This window comes from Rhineura floridana, chromosome 2, assembly GCF_030035675.1.
Source record: "Rhineura floridana isolate rRhiFlo1 chromosome 2, rRhiFlo1.hap2, whole genome shotgun sequence".
In the NCBI taxonomy this organism is placed as follows: Eukaryota; Metazoa; Chordata; class Lepidosauria; order Squamata; family Rhineuridae; genus Rhineura; species Rhineura floridana.
The window spans coordinates 169,077,779-169,100,036 of NC_084481.1; the positions used below are offsets into that span (position 1 = coordinate 169,077,779).

General features: G+C 42.9%; 2 protein-coding genes across 4 annotated transcripts in view; one reads left to right on the forward strand and one right to left on the reverse strand.

The window, feature by feature from the left end:
- The window catches only part of RTF1 (RTF1 homolog, Paf1/RNA polymerase II complex component), a 39,328-nt gene extending 36,471 nt beyond the window's left edge, over positions 1-2,857 (reverse strand). Inside the window, exon 1 of the mRNA XM_061611386.1 lies at positions 2,609-2,857. Coding sequence (XP_061467370.1) covers positions 2,609-2,686 — 78 coding nt within the window. The 5' untranslated portion in view covers positions 2,687-2,857. The remainder of the gene's footprint in view (positions 1-2,608) is intronic.
- A 19-nt stretch (positions 2,858-2,876) lies between these two features.
- Positions 2,877-21,664, forward strand: NDUFAF1 (NADH:ubiquinone oxidoreductase complex assembly factor 1). Of its 3 annotated transcripts, none has more exons than XM_061611388.1 (5): positions 2,877-3,429; positions 6,143-6,767; positions 7,703-7,888; positions 10,900-10,974; positions 13,302-14,174. In XM_061611388.1, the coding sequence occupies exons 2-5, from the start codon at positions 6,255-6,257 to the stop codon at positions 13,419-13,421; spliced, it is 894 nt and encodes a 297-aa protein (XP_061467372.1). In that variant the 5' UTR covers positions 2,877-3,429; positions 6,143-6,254; the 3' UTR covers positions 13,422-14,174. The 3 variants fall into 3 exon arrangements, with proteins under 3 accessions (XP_061467372.1, XP_061467373.1, XP_061467371.1); XM_061611389.1 differs by lacking the exon at positions 13,302-14,174 and adding an exon at positions 14,229-20,014 and having other exon boundaries at positions 2,878-3,429; XM_061611387.1 differs by lacking the exon at positions 13,302-14,174 and adding an exon at positions 20,158-21,664 and having other exon boundaries at positions 2,880-3,429.
- The last annotated feature ends 594 nt before the right edge of the window (positions 21,665-22,258 follow it).

The following is a 22,258-nucleotide window of genomic DNA, read 5'->3' on the forward strand; positions in this document are numbered from 1 at the left end:
GAGCTTCACTAGAAGGAACTTCTTAGACATACTCTGCTGAGAGTGAGGTAGATCTCCACAGAGGTCAAAGAAGCCTTAATGGCCAATGGACATGGTATCTGTCCAAATCAGCACATGGGGTTGGCCCCTCTAACGTTATCTGACGTTTTTTGTTCCAAATGGAAAAAGTCGTTAACATCTATATTACAATCTATAGGGTTTTCCCTCCCTATGGTCCTGTCGTTGGGTTATTCTAAAGCAAAATCTCACATTTTCCAAAGAATTTATGATATCGAATTACAATCTCATCTAACACGTGCCGCAGCTAGCCCTGGACCTAGATATAATATAAGGCCATTCGCCCCTGCTCGCTATCTGGCTGATTTGACGGTCCCCAAACTCAGATTGGCATTTACGCTTGCAAAATTTAATATACTACCCTCTGCACTTCTGGAGGGCAGGTATAAGAAACTTGAATATGCTAAACGGGTATGCCTTTGTGATAATAGTACAGTGGAGACGGTTGACCATGTTTTACTTCACTGACCATTTTATTGTAATTTTAGAACTGTCCTAATTACCCCAATTCTCCAAAGATCCCCTAATAGAGATGAAATTTTTTATGTGGATTATCTTTTGTCAGACCGCAACCCCTATGTATCAGCTATTTGTTTCAGGAAGTCCCTACAAACTTCCCAACCTCTATAAGATCTATGTATTTATAGGGTGTAGATACCGCAAGGTGTAGGAGAAACGTACTCTCATATCTATTTTAGGGATACAGTACAGCACTTTTTGTTATTTCTTTTAATTGATTTTTTTAGAATCTTTGGATCTTAAGTCGAATTTTAACGATAACTGATGTTTGTACAGATGTAACATTGTTTTTCTGGTCTATGACCGTAATAAACTTCTTGTTGTTGTTGCACATGGGTGATAAAACATGTCCCAGAAGGCTTTCACAGTCAGGCATTGGCTTCCTAGCTATGTACCCATCTTGATAGGCTGATATACGTGGTCACTTGGCTGCAGAGTGATTCTTGTAAAGGCATTTCCTTGTCCAGGTGTGATAGGTTCAGCCACCACTACTGAAAGGACAGGCATACTTCCTGGGGAGCCTCGTGCCTTAGCAACATATTGCTAGCAATTTGGCATGAGAAACCATTGCTAGGGCTAAGAGTGAAATCGGGCATGGCACTGAGTTGCATGCATATCACAAAAAGGCCTAAGCTTACTCCCATGCAGGCACTCAAGAGCAACAGAGCAATCCTTCTCTCAATAGAAGCCATAACTAAAAAGGCTGGGAGGATCCTCCGCTTCAGGAAGTACATTACCCTTTTAGGTTTTTTGGCTTTCTACAGAAAAAGGAGTTTGGCCATTTGCTGCCCAAACTACTATTTGCTGACCAAGAAAAAAAGTTACCACTGGTGTACTTGCTTTTATTGTTATTGTTTTCAGATTTTTAATATCTATTATATTTGTATGCCTATTTTGTACATCGCCCAGAGTGGCTGGATAGCCAGATGGGCGACTAAGAAATTCAATAAATAAATAAATTTTCACAGTCCTTGTACCTTGCATACACCAAGACAGATAGAAAAGTGACGTTAGATGTTCATGTGCCAGAGTAACAACATCTAGAAAACACATATCCCAGCACTCAAAATCAAGCAGCAATCACTGCACCATGCAAAAAGTCAGGGGAAACTTGAAATATGTTTATTAGCAGAGCTGAAGCATCCAAGGAAAAAAAGCTGCAAAATTATAACTGAAGCAGACACCAAGGAAAGAAGCTGGTAAGAGAAGAGTTGGCTGTAAGGACCGGAATGAAAACTAGAACTTTTAACATAAATGAATAGCGTGGAACTTGAAAAGATATAGACCCCTCATGAAGAATCCTGCAGCTCCCTGGATGTATGACAGAAGTAAACCACTCCAATGTGAGGCTAAATCAGATATCGCAGGAGACTTCTCTTAGTGAAAAGAAAGATGAACCCGGAATGATTTGCTGCAAGCATTCCAAATACCACCAGGTTAGTTATTCCTCATCACCCCCAAAAACCAAGCACCCTTAAGATTCAAAGGAGTCCTACTCAGGTGGGAGGCCAATCTCAGAAGGGGTGGCTAATCTGTGTCTCTTCGGATGATGTCGGACTACAGCTCCCATCATCCCTAGGCATTGACCATGCTAGGTGGGGCTGAAGGGAGTTGGAGGGTCACATGTGGAGGACCACAGGTTAGCCACCCCTGATATATTGGCACAAGGTAGATAACTGGCTGTCGATCCTACCACCTGCTAGAGTGGTCCCTCCAATCCCATCGCTATCAAGGTACTCCACCACGGCATCTCAGCCTCAGTACTTCGAAGGTTAGGCAAGACTTGCACCTACCCCACGCCCCCTTCATCTCTTAAACCAGGGTTATTACTTACAGCCCTGCCCCATTACACTTACACACGCACCAGCCACGCTCTGCCTCTCCCTGAAGTGCCAAAACACGCACTCCCCTTCCTCACGGGCCCACAGAGGAACGCAAAGCAGATCGGAGGGGTTCCCTTAGCGACCCACGGAGAACGAGCCCAGGAAAGATGAGGATGGAGCTCTGGGCCCAGCTCGGAGGCGTTACCCACCTGGTCCAGGTTCTCCTCACTACCGCTGTCCTCGCTGTCTGAGTCAATGAGGACCCGGCCTTTCCGCTTCTTCACCATGGCGGCGCTCTATTCTTTCTCACGGCGAGCCTCACGAACACAGACGGTGCGGCACTCGGAGCGGCAAGGCCTTCGCCGAGCCAGCCGCTCGCCCGCTAGCCAGCTAGCCCGGGACACAAAGGGCACCGAGCATGCGCCATAAGCCGCACCGCCTGCCGGGGCGGGGCCAAGATTCTGGCGTTGAATGAGGGCGTGGCCAGCGAAGGGAGCGCCAGTGGCCGGTTGGAACTGGGTGGGAGGAGGTGGTCGTTGTGGTGGAACAAAGAGGCGTTCCTGAGTCAGTTGGGACTTGCCCCTAGTCCTAGAAGATGGCGCAGTTCTCCTTGAAGGAATGGAGCTAATATTTTGTGATCAAAGGGCCCTCACTCTTACTGTAAAAAGCATTATTTGAGCAGGGGTCTCCTTATACAACCGTTTGTAAGTTTTGGCCTACGGGGTCTTCCTGAAGCCCGTTGTACTTCGTAGGCCTGTAAGACTTTTAAACAGTTTCTTTATTAAACTGTTTTGCGGCCCTTCTCCTTTTAGGAGGCAGTTAAGGCCTGAAGAGTTTTTAGCCAAAGGAGGGAGAGCCTTTGTTCAGGAGCGCTGGATAAGGAAGGCTCTCATACACAGTACGGAACCTTTGGTACGAGGCTCTTGCTTCCTTGATGAGCGGAGTCTGATGCACTTGGTCTTTGGGAACGCACGGACAGCTTTCAGGGTGTGACTGGCAGACAGAAAACTCGGGAGATCGCTAAAGGCAGGTGAGGAGAGACACGTTGAGAATAAGATGGGTCTATGAGGGGGTGACTGGCTAAACCCATGTATTGTGGCCTTTGTTGCCCTTATGTGATAACTGTGATCTGTTAGTTTACTTGGCTTTAACGATGTGGCCTTTCCTTGTTAAAAGTCTCGCTGACAGTGGTCCTTTAGGACTGGGGAATTGTAGTAGAATTGGTTTGCGTCGGATTATCAGGGGGTTCTGATCTGGAAATTCCTTTGAGTCAGAGGTTCTGGAATAGTGACTAGCGAACGTACAAGCGAAAGAGTATGTGATTCGTAGGGCCTTAAGCCTTGCTACCTATCTTTTAAGAAACTAGACAGTACTGTTCACCTGAATCAGGTAGTCTGAAAACCTGACAGTGCCAATATGTCGGAATGAATCGAATGAAAGGGTGTTGTGATGAGTCTGGGTTGCTTCTGTTGTGGCCTATTAGTTATAAATTTGTTAAAAGGCTATAGATGTGAGGAAGAATTCCATCTTAATACCATTGGTGGTCTGGATTAACAGCAATGTTATAGTGCTATAGCTGTTGTTAATTAAGTTTATATCCCACCCTTTCTCCCAGCACACAAACCATAAAACAATTAAAATATTTTTAAAATCTAAAAACCAATATAGGTAACTTTTGCCTGTGCTTTTACATTCATTCTCATAGAATAGTAGAGCTGGAAGGGGGCCTATAAAGCCATTGACACCAAGTTAAGCATACTCAACTGATCTCTGTCCAGCTGCCTCTTGAATGCGTCCCTAGGTATTTGGTTCTATTGTTGTACTGCTCTAACAATTAGGAGTTTTTACTGATGATCAGCTGAAATCTGACTTCCTGTAACTTGAGCCCATTATTGTGTCCTGCACTCTGAGATGATCAAGAAGTGATCCTGAGGGGGCCTCTGTGTGACAACCTTTAAAATACTTGAACAGTGCTATCATATCTCCCTTCAGTCTTCTCTTTTCAAGGCTAAACATGGCCAGTTCTTTCTGTCTTTACCAATAGGGCTTTGCTTCCAGTCCACTGATCATCCTTGTTACCCTCCTCTGAACCTGCTCCGGTTTGTCTTCATCCTTCTTGTGGTGTCTAGAACTGGACTCGATACTCAAGATGAGACCTAACCAGTACCGAATAGAGGATAACTAGTACTTCACGTGATTTAGAAACTATACTTCTGTTAATGCAGAAGGAAGGGCGAGATATAAATTTAATAATAAATAAATAAAGCAGCCTAAAATATCATTTTCCTTTTTTGCAGTCGCATCACATTGTTGGCTCCTATTCAGCTTGTGATCAACAACAATTCCAAGATCGTTCTCACATGTAGTATTGCTGAGCCACATATCCCTCATCTTATAACTGTGCCAGATCTAGTGTTTTCTTCAGTTTGAGAAGATTTATAGAATTGACTTCTGATCTGATCTCGTAAACTTTAATGTGAAGGATGTTCATGGGTTACTATTTCATCATTTCCATTTAATATGACCCAGTAGAACTAAGTTGCTACCTCACATTCAATTTTTTTCTAAAAGTCTTTATTTATTTAAAAATATTTCTAGCCCACTGTTCATTACTAAATGCAATCCTAGAGGGGGTTACTAATTTTTAAATTACTACTACTACTACTACTACTACATTTCTGTCTCATCCTTCTTCCCAAAGAAGCCCAGGGCAGCAAACAACAAGTGATAAAACAATAAAAAAATCTTAAAAATAATTCCAGTACAGATGCAGACTGGGAAAGATCTCATCTTCAGGCTATGGTCTGAAGGCACATGAGGCCAGCACCCTGCTGAAGCTAAGCAGGATCAGGTCTGGTCAGTGCCTGGATGGGAGACTGCCTGGGAACCATATGTAAGCCGCCTTGGTTTTCTCTCATGAAAAGAAAGGTGGGGTATAAATGTAATAAATAAATAAACTTAAAAGACTTGTTGGAAGAGGAAGGTCTTCAGTAGGTGCCTAAGACAACAGAGACAGCATCTGTCTGATTAATGGGAGGGAATTCCAAAGGGTAGGTGTGAAAACACTGAAGGGCCCTCTAACATGTAAGAAAACCATCATATAAAATTATCAACAATAACAAGTAACAAACTCAGTGATATAAGGGATAAAACCTTCTCTTGGAAGGTTTCAAAATGTCATGATTTCTAAATAGTTTTCCATATGATTAGGATTTAGTAGTAATACTTTTTGGGGTGTTCATAGTGCTTCATGAGTACTATCTCAGCACTCCCTACAGTAATCATGTAACATGCTAATATTTTTGCATATTGTACATGGGAGACTGAGGTTATTTATGGCTTTCTTAAGGCCATCTAGTGAGCTTTTGATGGTAATCTTCTGTTGAATAGGCATGACTGCCATTGTCACCCTTGCCTTTTAGCCAGCTCTAGAGTACACTTCAAAAAAACTTTCCATGGTGCTAAGAGTACGGGTGTGCACACAGCCTATTTTCATTTAAAGAGAGAAACTATCTGCCTCTGTTTAGATATATATTTATGACACCTGTTTTTAGAAAAGAATATTGAACTTGGGCAGTGTTATACCTGTTTCTTATTTATGTAGCAAGGATTGTCCTCATGCTCTGATGCCAATAATGCTACTTAAGGTAATGTTAAGAACATGCCCAGATCTTAGTAGGTTTTGGAGAATAAATTAAGCTGCCAGGTATGCTTCAAAAATCTTTCATTTCGTATTGTTACAGATGGAAACAGACAAGATTAATTGGGAATAGACACTACTTTTATCTGAACAAGAAAAGAAAAGTTTGTTGGAAAGCTGTTCATCAAAGCAGATTCTTGTTTTCTGTGAATATTATGATGGCTTTATCCCTCAAGGTTTTGGATGGTGTCTTTCTTCTAAATAAATGCTACTGTCAAAATGGATTGTGCCCCTTGTTTAGACCTCTTGTTGGTAGTTGCAATCTAAGATGGTACAGTAGCTACAAGAGACCAGGGACACCTCCTGACAGGACCCCACCTTGGAAAAAAATTAACTTCAACTTTCAGAAGGGAGTTGAAGGCGTCAAGACACATTTTGGAAAATTAACAAAGGAGGTAGCAGATCATGTTGAAGGGCCTGAGGGACAACCATTATTGGAATTCATGCTGGCACAGACAAAAGTGGCTTGGGAGTTTCGAAGTAAAGAAGACTTGGATAAATGGGTGATCTCCTCTGATGCTGAAATTGGAGGGAAAAGTGAAATCTGTCTAAAACTGGGTAAGAGTAACCAGTCTGTTGTGTTGTATGGGATCCTCAATACTACAGTACCTCGTGATGGCGAGACACGATACAGTGGCTACTGCTCCATGAGATCAAAACCTCGACTGGTAAGTATAGAATATCATAGTAATAGTCACTTCACATAGAATTGGGAACTCAGTTTAAACCAGGATAGGATTAGTTTTTTGTGATGACAGCTCTTCCTATACTATGTTTTGTTTACCATATTTCTTTTTTTCTTCGGAAAAGTTTCTTTAAAGTGGGCCATGACAAAGCAATGGAACCATTGCTGTATCTGTAGCCCCATTTCTCACGCCGGCTGGAGTGGAGAGGGGGAGGCAAATCTATGTGCCAACCTGAAGCTACTGCAATGATCAGGCCCAAAGCAGTTAAGTGATGACAGGGGGCTGACTTGGGATTCAGCTTCTTCCTGCTCTCAGAACACAAGATTAAAATTGGACTGGCATTGATTTATGGATCAATTTCCCTTATTCTCTGTTCTCTCCTTCCCTACCCCGCAATTGTAGGATGGTGGACATTAAAATGCCATTTTAAAGGTATGTCTTTTGAGTTCTAAAATGTGTCAGCACATGCAACTCAATCAATTCTTGACAAAGTTCTACTATTGGGTATTTTGTATTATTAAAAAAAACAATAATATGTTTGAGACATATTCAGTCAAGCCAATGATATGGATAGTGGAAAGGTATAAAGCATGATTTCCTCAAAACTGCCTTTATCTTCTAATATGTAATGATGGGTTTCTTAAATAAAACCTAATGTAAACATAGTAAAGCATGGTTTTAAATATGACTGTTAATGGCAGTTTAATATTTTCCTTCCTGGACAGGTTAAAGTCCATTAATAGTACAAAATAAGTACCTGCTTTTAGTTTAAGATGCTATATAAAAGTGTTCAGGGTGCATTGAAGAATCTTATTGAAAACCTAGGAATTCAGTTTTCAAGCTGGGGTGGGGAAGTTCAGTTTGACTGAATGTAATAACGGATGGAATACTTAGAGCAATATTGCATATTTTGATAGGTTGCCTTTGATCGAAAGAAGCCTTATGACTGGTCAAATTTCAACAGCTTGTTCCTGCGCATTCGTGGTGATGGTAGACCCTGGATGATAAACATCTATACAGACCCATACTTCTCTCATCAGAAGGATGAACTCTATAGTTACTTCTTGTTCACACGAGGGGGACCATATTGGGAGGAAATCAGGGTAATGCAATGAGTATTTCCATAACGTTGTCAAAAATGTATTACTTGTTGGCATAAGTCCAAACTGATGTTTGTTAAGTTCAACTAACTTGAATATGTAGATGTAGCTCATTCAGAAGGAATGAATTTTCAAAAGTGAAAAAAAATAGAATTAAGTGGGGGATGTAAATCTCAGTTTTAAATAGTTTAATACAAGTATGAGAACTAAATGGAAAACCATAGAAGGCTACATTTATATCCGTGGAGATTGCTGCTCAATAAATAAACTCATTTGAGGATGGAGGGAAGAGAGTGACCCACTTTTGCTGCTAGACAGTCCTTCATGTTCTTGCACGGACAGATGGGCTTGTGTTCAAGGTGCAGAGCTGGCCAGGCAGGAATCTCTCCCAATTTTTTTTTAAAGTGTTTTTAAATGTGTATATTTGTTTTTAATTGTAAACCGCCCAGAGAGCTTCGGCTATGGGGCAGTATACAAATGTTAATAATAATAATAATAATAAAAGTGGAAGCTGCTTCTAGAGGTGCTGAACCAGTGTCTGGATTTGACAGCAGTCTGAATGAGGGTTAGTAAACAGAGGTTTAATCCTGACAAGATGGAGGTTCTGTGAGTAGCTGGTTCTTGTGTCTTGGAATTAGGTTTATAACCTTATTTAGATGAGGTTGCACCCACCCTGAAAGAACAGTTGGGGGGGTACTCCTGGATCTTGCGTTGTCAGCAAAGGTCCAGGTGGTCTTGCAGGCATGGGGTGACTTAAACAAAATATATAGTATTACTTACATATAGATAGATATGCATTTAAATATAAAGAGCCAGTGTAGTGTAGTGGTTAAGGTACTGGACTATGACCTGGGTGACCAGGGTTCAAAACCCCACACAGCCGTGAAGCTCACTGGGTGACCTTGAGCCAATCACTACCTCTCTGCCTCAGAGGGAGGCAATGGTAAACCACCTCTGAATACCGCTTATCATGAAAACCCTGTTCATAGGGTCACCATAAGTCAGAATTGACTTGAAGGCAGTTCGTGTCCATTTCATTTAAATATAACAATTTCAATGTTAATACAGCCACATGTATAAATATAAGAAATGCTGTGAGTACAGAAATAAGACTTCCTCAAAATTAATTCAGTTTATATTTCTTCCAATATCACATTTGGGTTTATTTCATCCTGTGCTTTCTCATTCTAGTAAGAAATAAGCAAGCTCCATTTTTCATTGGATATATTGTAATGTATGCAGTGACTTTTAGCAGGTTTGGTTGGTTTGCCAGCTAGACTATTCCTGGACTGGGATAGCCTTGGCGGGTTGTGCTTTGGGTAGTGCCATGTATGTGGGACTGCCTTTGAAGGTGCCTCTGAAGCTTCAGTTGGTATAGAATATGGCTGCCACAGTTTTAAGTAATACAAACAGAAAAGAGTTCCACTGGCTGCCTGTTTGCTCTCATGCCCACTTCAAGGTGCCAAATACCTGAAGGAACACCTCTCTCATTATCAACTTTAAAAGCCTTTAGATGACCAGCAGTGACTTTTCAAGTCTATTTGACAATGTCTATTTATCCGGGCATTTTAAGGTTGACATTTTAGTCTCCAGCCCCAAAGAAAGAACACCACTGCAACACAAGTAAACATTGTTGCATGTAAAGGGCAGTGGGCCACTCCCTGGGTCAGGTTTGGGGGGGGGGCTCTCCATGACTGCAGAGCCACCACTCCACTATGATGGGAAGCCTCTATGATGGGTGCTGTTCCAGGTGGGTGTCAACCTGTGGAGAGAGGAGCGAAGAGCAACAACATCAGTGAGGAGGGTGGGTGGGGAGCAGGCACCGAGGAGGCCTGTGAGGGCTTTGGGTTGCCAGTTCTCAGCACTTGGCTGCAGGGCCAGTTGGCCCTTCCCTGCGGGTGGGCTTCCTGGGGGTGCTTGTCGCTTACCACAGTCACTGCTGCTTGTGTTGATGTACTGGTGGTTGCAGCCTGTTTGGCCAGGATGACTGGAGTGAGACCTGCAAGGCAAAGAGCATGCCCAGTGAGGGGGTCAGGGAGAGACTGCCTGGAAGTGTCACCTACTTGCTCTTGCACCTGCTGCGCCTCCTCTGGTGTCCCTGTGAGTGCTGCTGCTTCTGCTGCCTCTGTGGGGATGGTGTGCCTGCAAGGGAATTGCATAGCATAACTGTAGTGTAGCCTGATGGCTGGAGGCCTCTCCACCGGCAGGCTCCCCTTGCCGCCTTACTGTTGCAACCATGGGACTGCCTCACCTATGCAGGGGTTGTCTGGGCCAGCATTGTAGGTGGCTGCATGTGGGACTGCAGGCGCAGTCATTTACCCTCCTTATATCGATGGAGCCAGGGAGTCCACTTATCCGCTGCTGAGTGGCCTGTGCAGGGGCAGAGGTGTCCAGGGCCACCCCAACCCTCTGGGATGGTTGTGATGGGGCCTTTCCAATAGGGGAGAGCCTACCCAGAGTGACCTTCTTTCCAGGATCCCTTGCAGTTTCCCCTTGTGAGTGTGCGCTAGTGATGCTGGCTGCCTGAAGCTGTGGTGCTGCTGCCCACCTGTTGGGGAGGGAAACTAGAGAGAGAGATGTTAGCATGTGGGGCATGTTTGCTCCCGCTTTCTGAGGAGGTGTAGACTTTGCAGGAAATGTGCTCGTTTGTGGAGGGTGTTTTCCCAGAGCAGAGTGCCTTTTTCCTGATCGCCCCGAGTCCCTCTCCTGAGCACAAAGTCCCCACATTGAGAGGCTGACAAGCAGCATGCTGTGCCGTGTGTGAGTGAATGCAGTGCTGAGGGACTGGCGCATGCTTGGTTTAAATCCTGTTGCTGCTTGATTGGCCCTGGATTCCGCCAGATCCAGCAGGCTGTTTTGGACAGGTAAGAGTGGGGCTGGCCGGTGAGCCTGGGCCCGATCAGAAAGGACTGGGCCCTCTCCGTTGCCTTCCCTTGTAAATATTTCCTTAGACTGGCCTTTTTGCAGTGTAATTTTTATGCTTGCTTCTAACTAATCTAACTTCTTATTGGCAGATTCCATTTTCTAAGTTTGTTTTTTCAAGCCGAGGAAGAATTCAGGATAACCAACACGCACTCTGGTTAGATAAGGTAAGTATTCTTATACTTCAGTCTGCTACTTGAAAGTGCAAGATTTAAACCGTATGGTCCAATGAGAGTGGAAAGAACTTCATAAATTGCACCCTAGTGATGCCCTTCTGGCTTCTGCCCTCAATATTCAGCATAAAGATCCCTTCATCTCGAGTTCTCTTGCACTGCAGATAACTCTGAGAGGGTCCATCATTGTCCCAGACTTAAGAGAAGAGACACACAGCATATATTTTCCACATGCAGAGAACTTCACAGAGTTGTGTAAGTCTTCTGTAAAGCCCAATGCAAAAATGAGGAATGTCACACATAGGCTGTTCTGAAGGATCTTCCAATCATCTGGAGCAGTATTTCAAGGGGGAAGAAAGAATGAACAAAACTGTTCTCCTCTGCGTTCTTGCAGAAGTGCACCGTAAATGGAATTCTTGTGGGAACTCTGGATCGGCCCCTAAAGATTTTTCACCTATTGGTGTTTTATCAGATTAATGTGATTAGTTTAAGTTTTATCTAGTATCACTAGTATTTTTTAACAGATGCATGCTGTTATCTTAACGGAAATGCACAATGGTTTTCATAAAGTGCATTTACCTCATATTTACCAAATTGTCTCTTGTGAACTAGTGATCCTTTTTTGGAACTTTTAAATTCCTCTTTCACTTTTTTCACTGGTAAACATTAATCAGAACTTAGAAAGGATTTAATATTTATATTTCATAACTAATAGAAATAGATAGTTAGTAAGGATTAGAAATGCATTTGGAAAGAAGAAGCAGGCCAGTTTCCAGAGCATAGATAAACTACCTTATTTGGCCTTGGTTCTCTATGTCAGAGGTTCCCAAACTGGTCTGTGGACCAGGCTTCATTCAGGTGGTCTGCTGGATTTGTAGTTGAACATGGGAAACGCATCAATTGCATTAAATGTTCATATTGATTTTTAATTGTATTTTATTTGCTTCTCTTACATCTTAGATTGCATCCTCCTGCTGGGCGGAAGGGCGGGATATAAATCAAATAATAAATAAATAAATTTTATTGTGTTACAATTTGAATTCTGTGGAATACAATATAAAACAATATATAAGAAATAAAAGAAGCAATACAAATACAATTAAAAATTGTACAACATCTAATAATAATAATAATAATTTAATTTATTTGTCGCCTATCTGGCCAATGGCCACTCTAGGCAACGTACATGTAAACAGTTGAACACAATACAATAAAACATAATGATACAATAATACAACAGCAAAAGCAAAACTAGACAGGGTAAGAGGCATTTTAATCATAGCAATTAACCCTCCCCGGAAATCCCAAAGGCCTGTTGAAAGAGCCAGGTCTTTAAGGCCTTATGGAATACATTAAGGGAAGAGGCGTGCCGTAGGTCTTGTGGGAGGGAGTTCCAGAAGGTGGGGGCCGCCACTGAGAATGCCCTCTCTCTAGTTCCCGTCAATCTAGCTGTTTTTGTCGGCGGGATTGAGAGAAGGCCCTGTGTGGCTGATCGTGTCGGGCGGCATAATTGGTGGTGTTGAAGGCGTTCCTTTAGATAAACTGGGCCGGAACCGTATAGGGATTTAAAGGTTAATACCAACACCTTGAATTGGGCCCGGAAAACAACTGGAAGCCAGTGTAGTTCGCACAACACTGGTGTGATGTGATCCCGGCGGCGACTATTCGTAAGTAGTCGAGCCGCCGCGTTTTGTACAAGTTGTAGTTTCCGGACCGTTTTCAAGGGTAACCCCACGTTGAGCGCATTACAGTAATCCAATCGAGAGGTGACCAGGGCATGTATCACCCGTGGGAGCTGGTGAACAGGAAGGTAGGGTTGCAGCCTTCGTATGAGGTGTAATTGATACCAGGCTGCCCTGCTCACTGCCGAAATCTGAGCCTCCATGGACAGCCTGGAATCAAGTACAACCCCAAGGCTGCGGACCTGGTCTTTCAGGGGTAAACTCACCTATCACAGTACAATACAATTAGCACAATAGGCAGAAAAATCATTAAGTGTTCTGCCAAGATTCTCAACAATTTTCAAGTGGTCCATGGGGAAAAAAAGTTGGGGAACCACTGCTCTGTGCTATAAAGGTTTGCCATTGTAAGTATGATAAATACAAAGCAGTTTTACAAGACATATTCTTGTGAAGCAGCACTACTATAGTTTTAAGCTTTTTATGATTTGGGAAATTTAATGTTGATATCCTGATGGTTATGTGGGGAGGAAGATGTAACATGGGTGGTCTGTGAACAGCACACCACAGGGAAGAAAAACAACCATGTCTTTTAGATAATAACTAAAATAAGTTTTCTGAACTTTCTCCTAACTGTTTTAGAGCAATTGGAGCATTGGTCCTTACCATGGTAAGGCCATTCTCTGCAGGGGATGGAAGGGATTCTTGGAAAGGGTGCTTCTCCCTCTAGCTCCAGTAGGCTGGACTATGCAGATTTGGTAAGGTATACCTTGCTGAGAGGGAGAGAGCCCCTCTTGGTCGTGGGATGTAACACAGTGTCAGAAAAGAACTATGAACAGAAGCTTGAAACTCTAAAAACACACTCTTAGCTGTCTGCTTAAAGCTCCCTCAGGAGCCAATGTATGATATAATACAAAATGGAAAATAGAACAGTGAACAGATAACTCAGGCAGAACGAGAAGAAAACAAACACTCTTCCCTTCCCCCCTATTCTGACCGTGACTACTTAAATGCAAATAGTACCTCCTCCACAGCAAAAATATTTACAGGGTGTGTAGGATCCTCTCCATCTTGAGAACCAGTATTCCATTTTTCTGGAGTGGAGTGGAGGGGATTCTTGAATGGTATGTACCACAGCAGACCCCAGTGGGATGGGACCTTGCTGTGCAGTCCCTCTAAACTGCTACCACCTTCTGTAACATCTGCTTCCTCAAAAAGCTTCAATCAAGGCAAAGGTGTCTATTTTCTAATGTCTTATAGAAGAGGAAGCTTAGGCCTAAGTGGCCACCCTACAGATCTTGATCAGGGAGGCGTTAGTACTGAACTCAGCCAAGGTGATAGCACACATGGTGGAATGAGCTGTAATTCCTCTAGGCACCACAGTAGCAGAACTCACATACCATCTTGAAAAACAGGCTCTAATTATTTGATTTAATTTTGGAGTGTGTGTCTTTCAAATGATGCTGGGCTGGAAAGAAGTAAAAAGACCATCGGACATTCTGAAGTCCTTTGTGTACTTAATAAAAATTTTAATCTCTCTTTGCACATCTTCTCTCTCCTTTGACAAAGTTGGTTTTGGACGAAACAATGGGAGAATCACGCCCGACATACTGCGATAGCTAGAGTTGATCTTTTGCATGAGTTAAGGGTCTGCGCACAGCACAACAGTGTCCTGGAGAATGACATAGAGTTCCTGCTCCACTGACAGTGCCCCCAACTCTTGATATTCACCCCACAGAGGTGATTGCCACAGGAAAGAGCACCTTCCAACTGAGCAATTTTATGGAAACTGTATGCAGAGGCTCAAATGGTGAATGTGACAAAGCCTTCACAACTTTATGCAGATCACACGTTGGAAAGCAATGCATAGTAGGAGGCTTGAGGAGGGAGGCACTCTGCAAAAAATACTTCATGTGAGGGTATGATGACAAGGAACCCTTGAATCCATAGAATAAAGGTAACAGCAAGACAGAGATCTGACATTTCAGGGTGTTTGGTTGCAAAAATTTGATCTAACCTGGCTTGCAGAAATGCCAGTAGCATTTTAATATTTGCCTTAACTAGGTCCTCCCCTTTCCTACAGCACCACTGATAAAAAACCTACCAGGTCACTTTGTATATGTGGTTGGTAGAACTCCTGCAGAAAGCTAAGCTGCTAGAGACAACCTCATTGCTATACCCAACACAAATTACTGTGGCTCTCAGCTTCCAGACATGAAATTGTCACCTTGAAGAGAGCACCAAATAATTGTGAGGAACACAAACAAAACTGAGGAAAGAGCCATTCTTTACTCTTGAAGACCCATTGACCTGTGGTCAAGTACTCCTAAAAGTAGGCAAAGTACTGAAGGTGTCCCCACCCCAAAGAAGAGTCATACTTGCTGCTGCCTTCTATTACCCTTCTGGCCAGAAGTCTTAGAGAATCTGGCCTTGTTCTGCTGGTCTGGATTGCCTCTTGGTCCTGCCCCACTGAGCCTTGGCACCCCTACCATCCCTGGATCTAGATGGAGAGGTGTAGGGATGAAAATAATGGCTTTGTTGATGAGGCCCCTTCTTCTGTTCCCTGTTATTGCTAGATGGCAATGTCTTTTTCTTGTCCTAGGTTTTAATCAATCCCAAGAATCAATCCAGAGGTTTCCCAAATAGCTCTTCAACCAATTGTGATGGGACCATCTTTGAGGCTTTTTCAGCTTATCCATGACTTCCTGTGAAAATATATGTTTTCCTCCCAAAGAAGCTCTGGGAAGCAAAAAATAACCAAACAATTTAACAAGGAAAAGAAAAACATTCCAAAACATGAGTACAGTTAAAAACATTCCACAACACAGTTAAAAATATTCTTATAGCAGTGATCTTTGGGTTGCAAGGAACAGTCCCCTTTAGCCATCAAATGCCTGGGTAAAAAGGAATGTTTTAAAATTCTTTCTAAAAGTCACTAGCGTTGGGGACAGACGCACCTGGGGAGGGCATTCCACAAAAGGAGAGTCACCACTGAAAAGGCCCTGTCATGCATAACAAGGTAGTGCTTGGTGGCAGCACCACCAGCAAGGCCTCATCTGCTGATTGTAGGGTCCAAGATGGTTGATACTGGGGAAGGTGCTCTTTTAGATACTTAGGTCCCACACTATTTAGAGTTTTATATGATGACTCCTTTAATCGGGCCTTGTGGCTCACTGGCAGCCAATGAAGTGCTTTCAGGACCAGTGACGCATAGTCCCATAGGGCTGCCCCACTTACCAGCTTTGCAGCTACATTCTGCACTAGGTGCAGCTTCCAGACTATCTTCAAGGACAGCCCCACATACAGCTTGTTACAATAGTCCAGATGGAAAGTCACCAGAGCATGGACAACTGAGCCAAGCTATCACGGTCCAGGGACAGTTGTAGATGGTGAATTGGCTTCATGGAGTGTTTTTTGACAAACATACTTGTGCAGCAAGTAGCCCCTGGGACTGCTCATTCTAGCAGCATGATGTCCTCAGATGTTGAAAGGAATGGTACTGCTTGCCCAGAAGGTTTAACTGTAGGAAAGACCTTTGTTGCAACTAACAATACCTGGGTATGCTCTGGAGAGCTGGTGTCAAATGAAATATTAAGAACCTTACATGCCTTAAGCCAGGAGGGCAGGGAAATCCTCATTAGAGAAGAGTCTTGTGGGAGTAGAGCTAGACTGCTCTGCCTCATCGGCAGATAACTCCTCCTTTTTCAGTATTCCAAGTGGCCATGGGCATTAGAGTTTATTTTGTGGGGCATTTTATCATCATCATCTTCGTGTTTACTAATAAAGAGGCCACAAAGGCTGCAAGCCCTGACAGCACAGAAAAGGAGCAACAGTGTGCCAAAGAAAGGGTAATTGATCTGACCTTGGTCAGCTCTACCTACGAGATTGTTTCTGTTACTTATAACTCTGCAAAGGAGCACTGTTCAGCTATCCAAGCAGTCTGTGATATGGCAGAAGTTGGAGTGAAGACATCTGCCCAGCCTCTCCTGAATAAACTTGAACCTTGAATCACTTTAGCAAACAACTACTCCTGTCAAGGTCTGGACAAACTATGAGAGAGCCTACCTGTTGCACAGCAGCCTATTGGAAAGATAGTATCAGATGCCAAAGGCCTGTCATAGGTGCCAAGGAATTTGTTTGTACTCTAAGGCAAAGGATACGGTATCAGGTGTGTTAAATATGGCCAAAGAGATTGCTCAAGAAAGTATGGAGATGGGCAGGTCGGTAGTGATGAGTGCCATGAACGCTGTGATGGGGACCACTATGGGGCAGATGGTGATTGGTGGTATTGACCAAATGACAGAAATATCTGAGGATATGATAGACCACTACAACCCAATAACAGATGAAGACCAGCCTCTGTGGTGATGCAGTAACTCCCATGGTAAAGCAGAAAGAAGAGCAGGGTTACTGTGTGTGCCTGGTCTCAACCTTGCTCCAAAAATCCCTAACGGCATTATCTGGCAAAGATTCAAAGGGTCAAGTGAGGAGCTCAGGAGACACTGTTCTAGCTTCAAGAAATAATTCTGTTGGTGAAGTATGCCAAGCATGCTTTGGGTAGGCAAGTTAATGTGAAAGATAGTGATTGCCAGAAGCAGCTGGAACCCATGTGCCTGGAGTCAAGCAGGAGCCCACCAGGGCCGAGGCAGAGCTGTGCATAGTTGGCTCTGAGCTTGTCCTACAGTATTACCCAGCAGATGCAGAGTATCTGCTAGAGACTCTTGGCTAAGATGCAGAGCCTCCCTGCTGCTCTCAAGAAAAGGTGTAGCAAGCTTCTAGTGGTATGGAGGTGCTGCATGCTGCCCTCTTTCGTGCTAAATCCTTTAAGGACCTTCCCAGTGGCGGCCTAAACCAGAACCAGTAGAAGATTGAATTGGCCCAAGAGGCTTTTGCATGACATCATGGAATATGTGATGACAGGAACTCCTCTCACATAGGTGATTGGGCCCTTCTCTCCTGCTAGAACATCTGCAGTAGAATTGGAAGAGGTGGCAAAGATGGAGGCCTAAAAGAGTGCCTAACTTAGGGTTTGGTTTGGACTGCTGGGTAATGCTTATCGTCCTCTCATGGATCAATATGTAGCTTGTGTAGAGATTTTAATGTTTGAAAAGGTTTACGATCTAAAATCACTGTTCATGGTAAAGAAGACCCAGGGATTCTAGTAGAGATTGCTGGTGCAAGCATCTTGGACAGATATTTCTAGAGAATGGGAGAGGCTTCCAAATGGTTTAAAGCTATGGGCTGCTTGTGGAACTTGCTTAATAGATTTTTCTTTTTGATTATTATACAGAGCAAAGCCATGTATCTACTAATCAAAAGGTTCAACTGACCTTGTCTGACTTGACTTGTAGGTTATAGAAATGTTAAGGGACCTGCTATATGGGGGGCAATTACAGTTGAAGTATGTTTTTGTGTCTTAAGGCTTTTGGATATTGTATCTGTGCAAATAAAACATGACTCTCTCTCTGAGGGCCAAGGTGAAACAGAACGTCCTCTTGTACCCCATCAACCTACAGCTCAAAGTCAGGCTGGAGGGCAAGACTGAGTCAGTAGCAAGGTGTCTGTGCTTTGCCTCTGATGCATTTAACCCTATTGTTGTCTGCCTCTTGAGGGAAACTTGTGGCCTAGAGAAATATCCTCCCCTCTCCAGTTCAGCTAGGCTTGACCTATGCATTCTGAAGTGCACTCTCTCAGAAGTAGAAATGCTAGTAGTCTGGACTGCTGGGGTGGGGGAAGAGGCTTTCCCACCCTTTTCTGTGGCAAATTTGAGTTTTGGATTGAAGCTGAGAGTCTTGAGTGGGCCTCAACCAGATTTTCCTAAGACAGGAGAGTCCTGCCCCCTTTCCCCACTCCCAAGTTGCCTCATACACACCCAGCTGTGCCTGAATGCCCATTTCTGGCCCTGGATGTCAGAGGAGCTGCAACTGAAGTACTGTTGCCAGGCCTGATTCTTGACCTCCGGATGTGGCAACCACTGAGGAAACTGCCCCTGTCACAGATTGAACTGGCTCCACTGGCTAGAGAAACTGAGGGGTCTTCTCTTTTTTTGGCCACTTTAATGTCCCTCAGAAATGGTAGTTGAAGACTCCTCAGACATCTGTTCTTGTATAATCCTGCTAGGATCCTCACACCCACCGCAAAGATGGATGATTTTTTGAAAAACCAAAAGTGTTTGTTGTTTTTAGAAATACAAACAGACAACAGCAAGAAACCAAAAATGAATGTAAATAGCTAAAATTTTCTAGTTGGACTACAACAAAAAATGGTGCGTTTGTCTGGAGCCGTTGCTGGAGCTGAGGCAGGACTGGACTGGGAGGGGCGGTCTCTTGCAGCAAGCTGCATCTTGATAAATCTGCATTGCTGTGCTTAATGGAGCTAGAGAGAGGAGTTACCCAGTCAAGGATTTACTCCACTCCACATGATAGTACCAGGCTTCTAGGCCTTGCTGTCTTTAAATTAATGAGATTTCTTTTGGCCATAAACCATAACTTAAATCTGTAAACCAAAAAATTAAATATAATTCCTTTTGGTCGGTACTAGTTCTACCAAACGAGTCTTTGGATATGCTGCTTTCTAGAGCTGTTCTTCCTGCCCCCCTCTCTCATATCTGTGAGCTATCACTTGTGCTGATGTAGCATAATCCTGTTCCTTATATCCAGAATTCTAATTAAAACAGAGTATTCTCAAACTTCTCTGCCTGTCTTTACTGGAAGCTTTCAAGTTTGGCATTTTTTAAGATATGTAAAACAAAAGGGGACAAGTCTCAGATGTTGAGCTCTTTGAACTTAAACTTGTATCAGTGGAACAAGAAATAGCCCTGACCAAAGAGATGCAATTTCCATACATTGTGAAGACCCCTCCCAATATTCTGTGCTCTTTTACATCTGTAAAGTTTAAAGTGAAAATAGGATAGCAGGTTCTCAACCCAAACTTATGTAAACATCAGTAGTTGTCCTGGCTATAGTCTGGACCCAAAGAACTTGCATGTATACCTACTGCAGGTTCTCGGGGCCTCCTGATAAACCTCTCCTGATGATCAGGGGCCATGTGTACAATGTAGAACGAAGGGCCTGTAGTGTATGTGTGTGGGAGGGCTGGAGGATGTGGTGCCTGCCCTGTGCATTACTCATTTCATAAAATGCGACCCTGTGCTGCTTTGGGAGGAAGGGCAGGATATACATTTAATTTAAAAAATAAAAAATTAAGACTGGAATCCTATACCTGCTTATCTGGAAATAATTTCCATTTAATTCAATCGGCCGATTTCCAGGTAGACATGTATAGGATTACTTACGCTATAAACCATGTAACTGATGTCTCCTGACCTTCCAAATCGAGCTATCTTAAAGCAAAATGTTACAGTAACTTAAAATGGAATAGTCAGTTGATTATTGTTACTTTTTGTAAGCTTCATCAATTTGAAGATCCATACATCTGTATTAATTCAAAGGAATAATTAAAAATGCAATTATAAATTATGTGGGTTTTTTTTTAACAGATCAGTACTTTAGGATTCACCTTGGGTGACAAAGTAGATGGTCCATTTCAGCTGGAGATAGACTTCATTGGATTGATCCTTGATGGAGCACATTCAGAGGAATGTGCCTATGAGCTGTATGAAAGAAATCCCAAGAAGTAGAACACATTGAACATCTGGAGGGCTGCTATTCTCCTGAAATTGGAACCTGACAGTACTTCCTTAAATACATGTCCTATTGTCCCCCTACACAAAATAGCAATTGGCAAGGAGAGGAGGGGAAAAAAACAGCCTACTGAAACAGTGTGCAGAAAAATGACATTTTTAACTTAGTGGCTTTGAAGGGTAGGGGATTGGATTCACTCTAGTGGCTTATTACATTGGTGTAAAGCCAATAGCTTAAAGAGGGGTGTGTGTGGAGAGATAGTTTTGAAAGCAACAAACAGAACTTATATATATATATATTGAAACTTCTCTCCTGCCCTTTAATTAAAATAGAATTTTATGGAAAATCTAAATAGCTAGCTGCTGAGTAGTATCAAAGCCAGTGGTGGCTTGTGTTCTCTGTCTTGATGATAGAAAGTTTCTGCTCTAAACTCATTTTTCCTAGCTTTTGCATTCCTTGCAGATGTTACTTTCTGCAATGGCCAGACATTATGGTGGGATAATCTACAAGTACAAGAGCCAGTTTGCAGACATTCTAAAGCAAGTTAGAAATGGATCTTGATCAGAGAGATCGAAGAATCCAACCCACAATGCAGCAACCAGAACACTAGTATGTGCAAAGAGATTACTGGTGATTCTACCACAGACATTCAAGCCTGCTATGTTATAAGTTGGACAAATGTATGTTCCATTCTCTGCTTACTCCGTGTGAGATGGGTGCAGGGAAAATAGATTCTTTCTGACCTTAGTTTGTCTTTAGAAATCTTCCACTGCGAGGCTGACAAGGCAATCTACACATGCAATAGCAGAAAGTGATCCCTTTACAGCCAGTTAGGTGAGAAGAAACCTGGTGTCATTAGCAGAACTCTCTATAACAGCACAAAAGCATGATTTTTAAGAGAATGCAAGTTTGAGCCTGCTATCAGTCAGATGGAAGGACAATACCAGTAGGTGGGATTTGGATGGGAGCATCTTCTTTAAGATTAAGTGTTCTGCGCTACTTCTCCTTGCCTCCAGTATGTCCTGCCTGGAAGCTGAGATCTGCTAGGAAAGCCTTATTAAGCTAGTGAGGTATAGCTGAGTAGGGCTATCTTGGTGGTAGTATCTATGGAACACACTTCCCTTGTAGTTTAGGCTGGTACCAACATTGTTTAATTTTAGAGCCATGTGAAAATGCTTTTTTGCAAGGCTTTTGAAGATCAGCCTTGGTAGAGGAAATGTTTGTCTGACAGAACATGTTTTAGTTGTATATTGAACCCTTAAGTGTTCTATATATGATGGAATGTTGTATTTATTGTACATGTTGTGACCCTTCCTGGAGACTGTTACAGTGAAGGCTGGGATAAAATTTTTTGAAAACAAATACGCAGTGTGTCTGTATTCTCTACTGTTCTTAACTGGATCAAAACTAAAAGCTTGAAGGGGGTGGGGACAGTTAGTAACTAAACCTACCCCAGATAATCACTAGCCAGTGGATTGATTAACCCTGTGTGGTCTTGCTCAGACACCAGTACTACTTCACATGGAAGGGTGGGAAATTCCCAGTTCTTTGTTTGAGTGACAGTCTCAGCTGAAAAAAAGTATATAGGCACCTTTGTTCTATACTAGGTGCTAATGTGGTAGTTGAGACTTACAGTGCCATTCTGTAACCCTGTCTGTTCAAAGGTCCTACTGAGTTAAAGGGGGCTAAGCATTGCAGCTTAAGCTATGTGAAGTAGGAAGTACCTACTACAAAACTCAACCATGAACTCACAGTATTTCAAAATACATCCCCCTGCCCCCGCCTGCAATATGGGGTAGTGTTATTGGTGCATCATACAGTTTATTTATTCGACTTATTAGTTGCTTATCTGGCTGAATTGTCAGCCACTCTAAGCGACGTACAAAACAGAACATGTAAACATCAAAACATTAAGAGACTAACAATAACATAAAAGCAACAATTTACAATTAGTTG

Excerpts from the sequence above, each read along its gene's own strand:
- NDUFAF1 (XM_061611387.1), top strand. The coding sequence starts at position 6,255 with ATGATGGCTTTATCCCTCAAGGTTTTGGATGGTGTCTTTCTTCTAAAT. Across the intron at positions 6,768-7,702 it reads TGAGATCAAAACCTCGACTG|GTTGCCTTTGATCGAAAGAA; the intron begins GTAAGTATAGAA and ends ATATTTTGATAG. Across the intron at positions 10,975-20,157 it reads ACGCACTCTGGTTAGATAAG|ATCAGTACTTTAGGATTCAC; the intron begins GTAAGTATTCTT and ends TTTTTTTAACAG.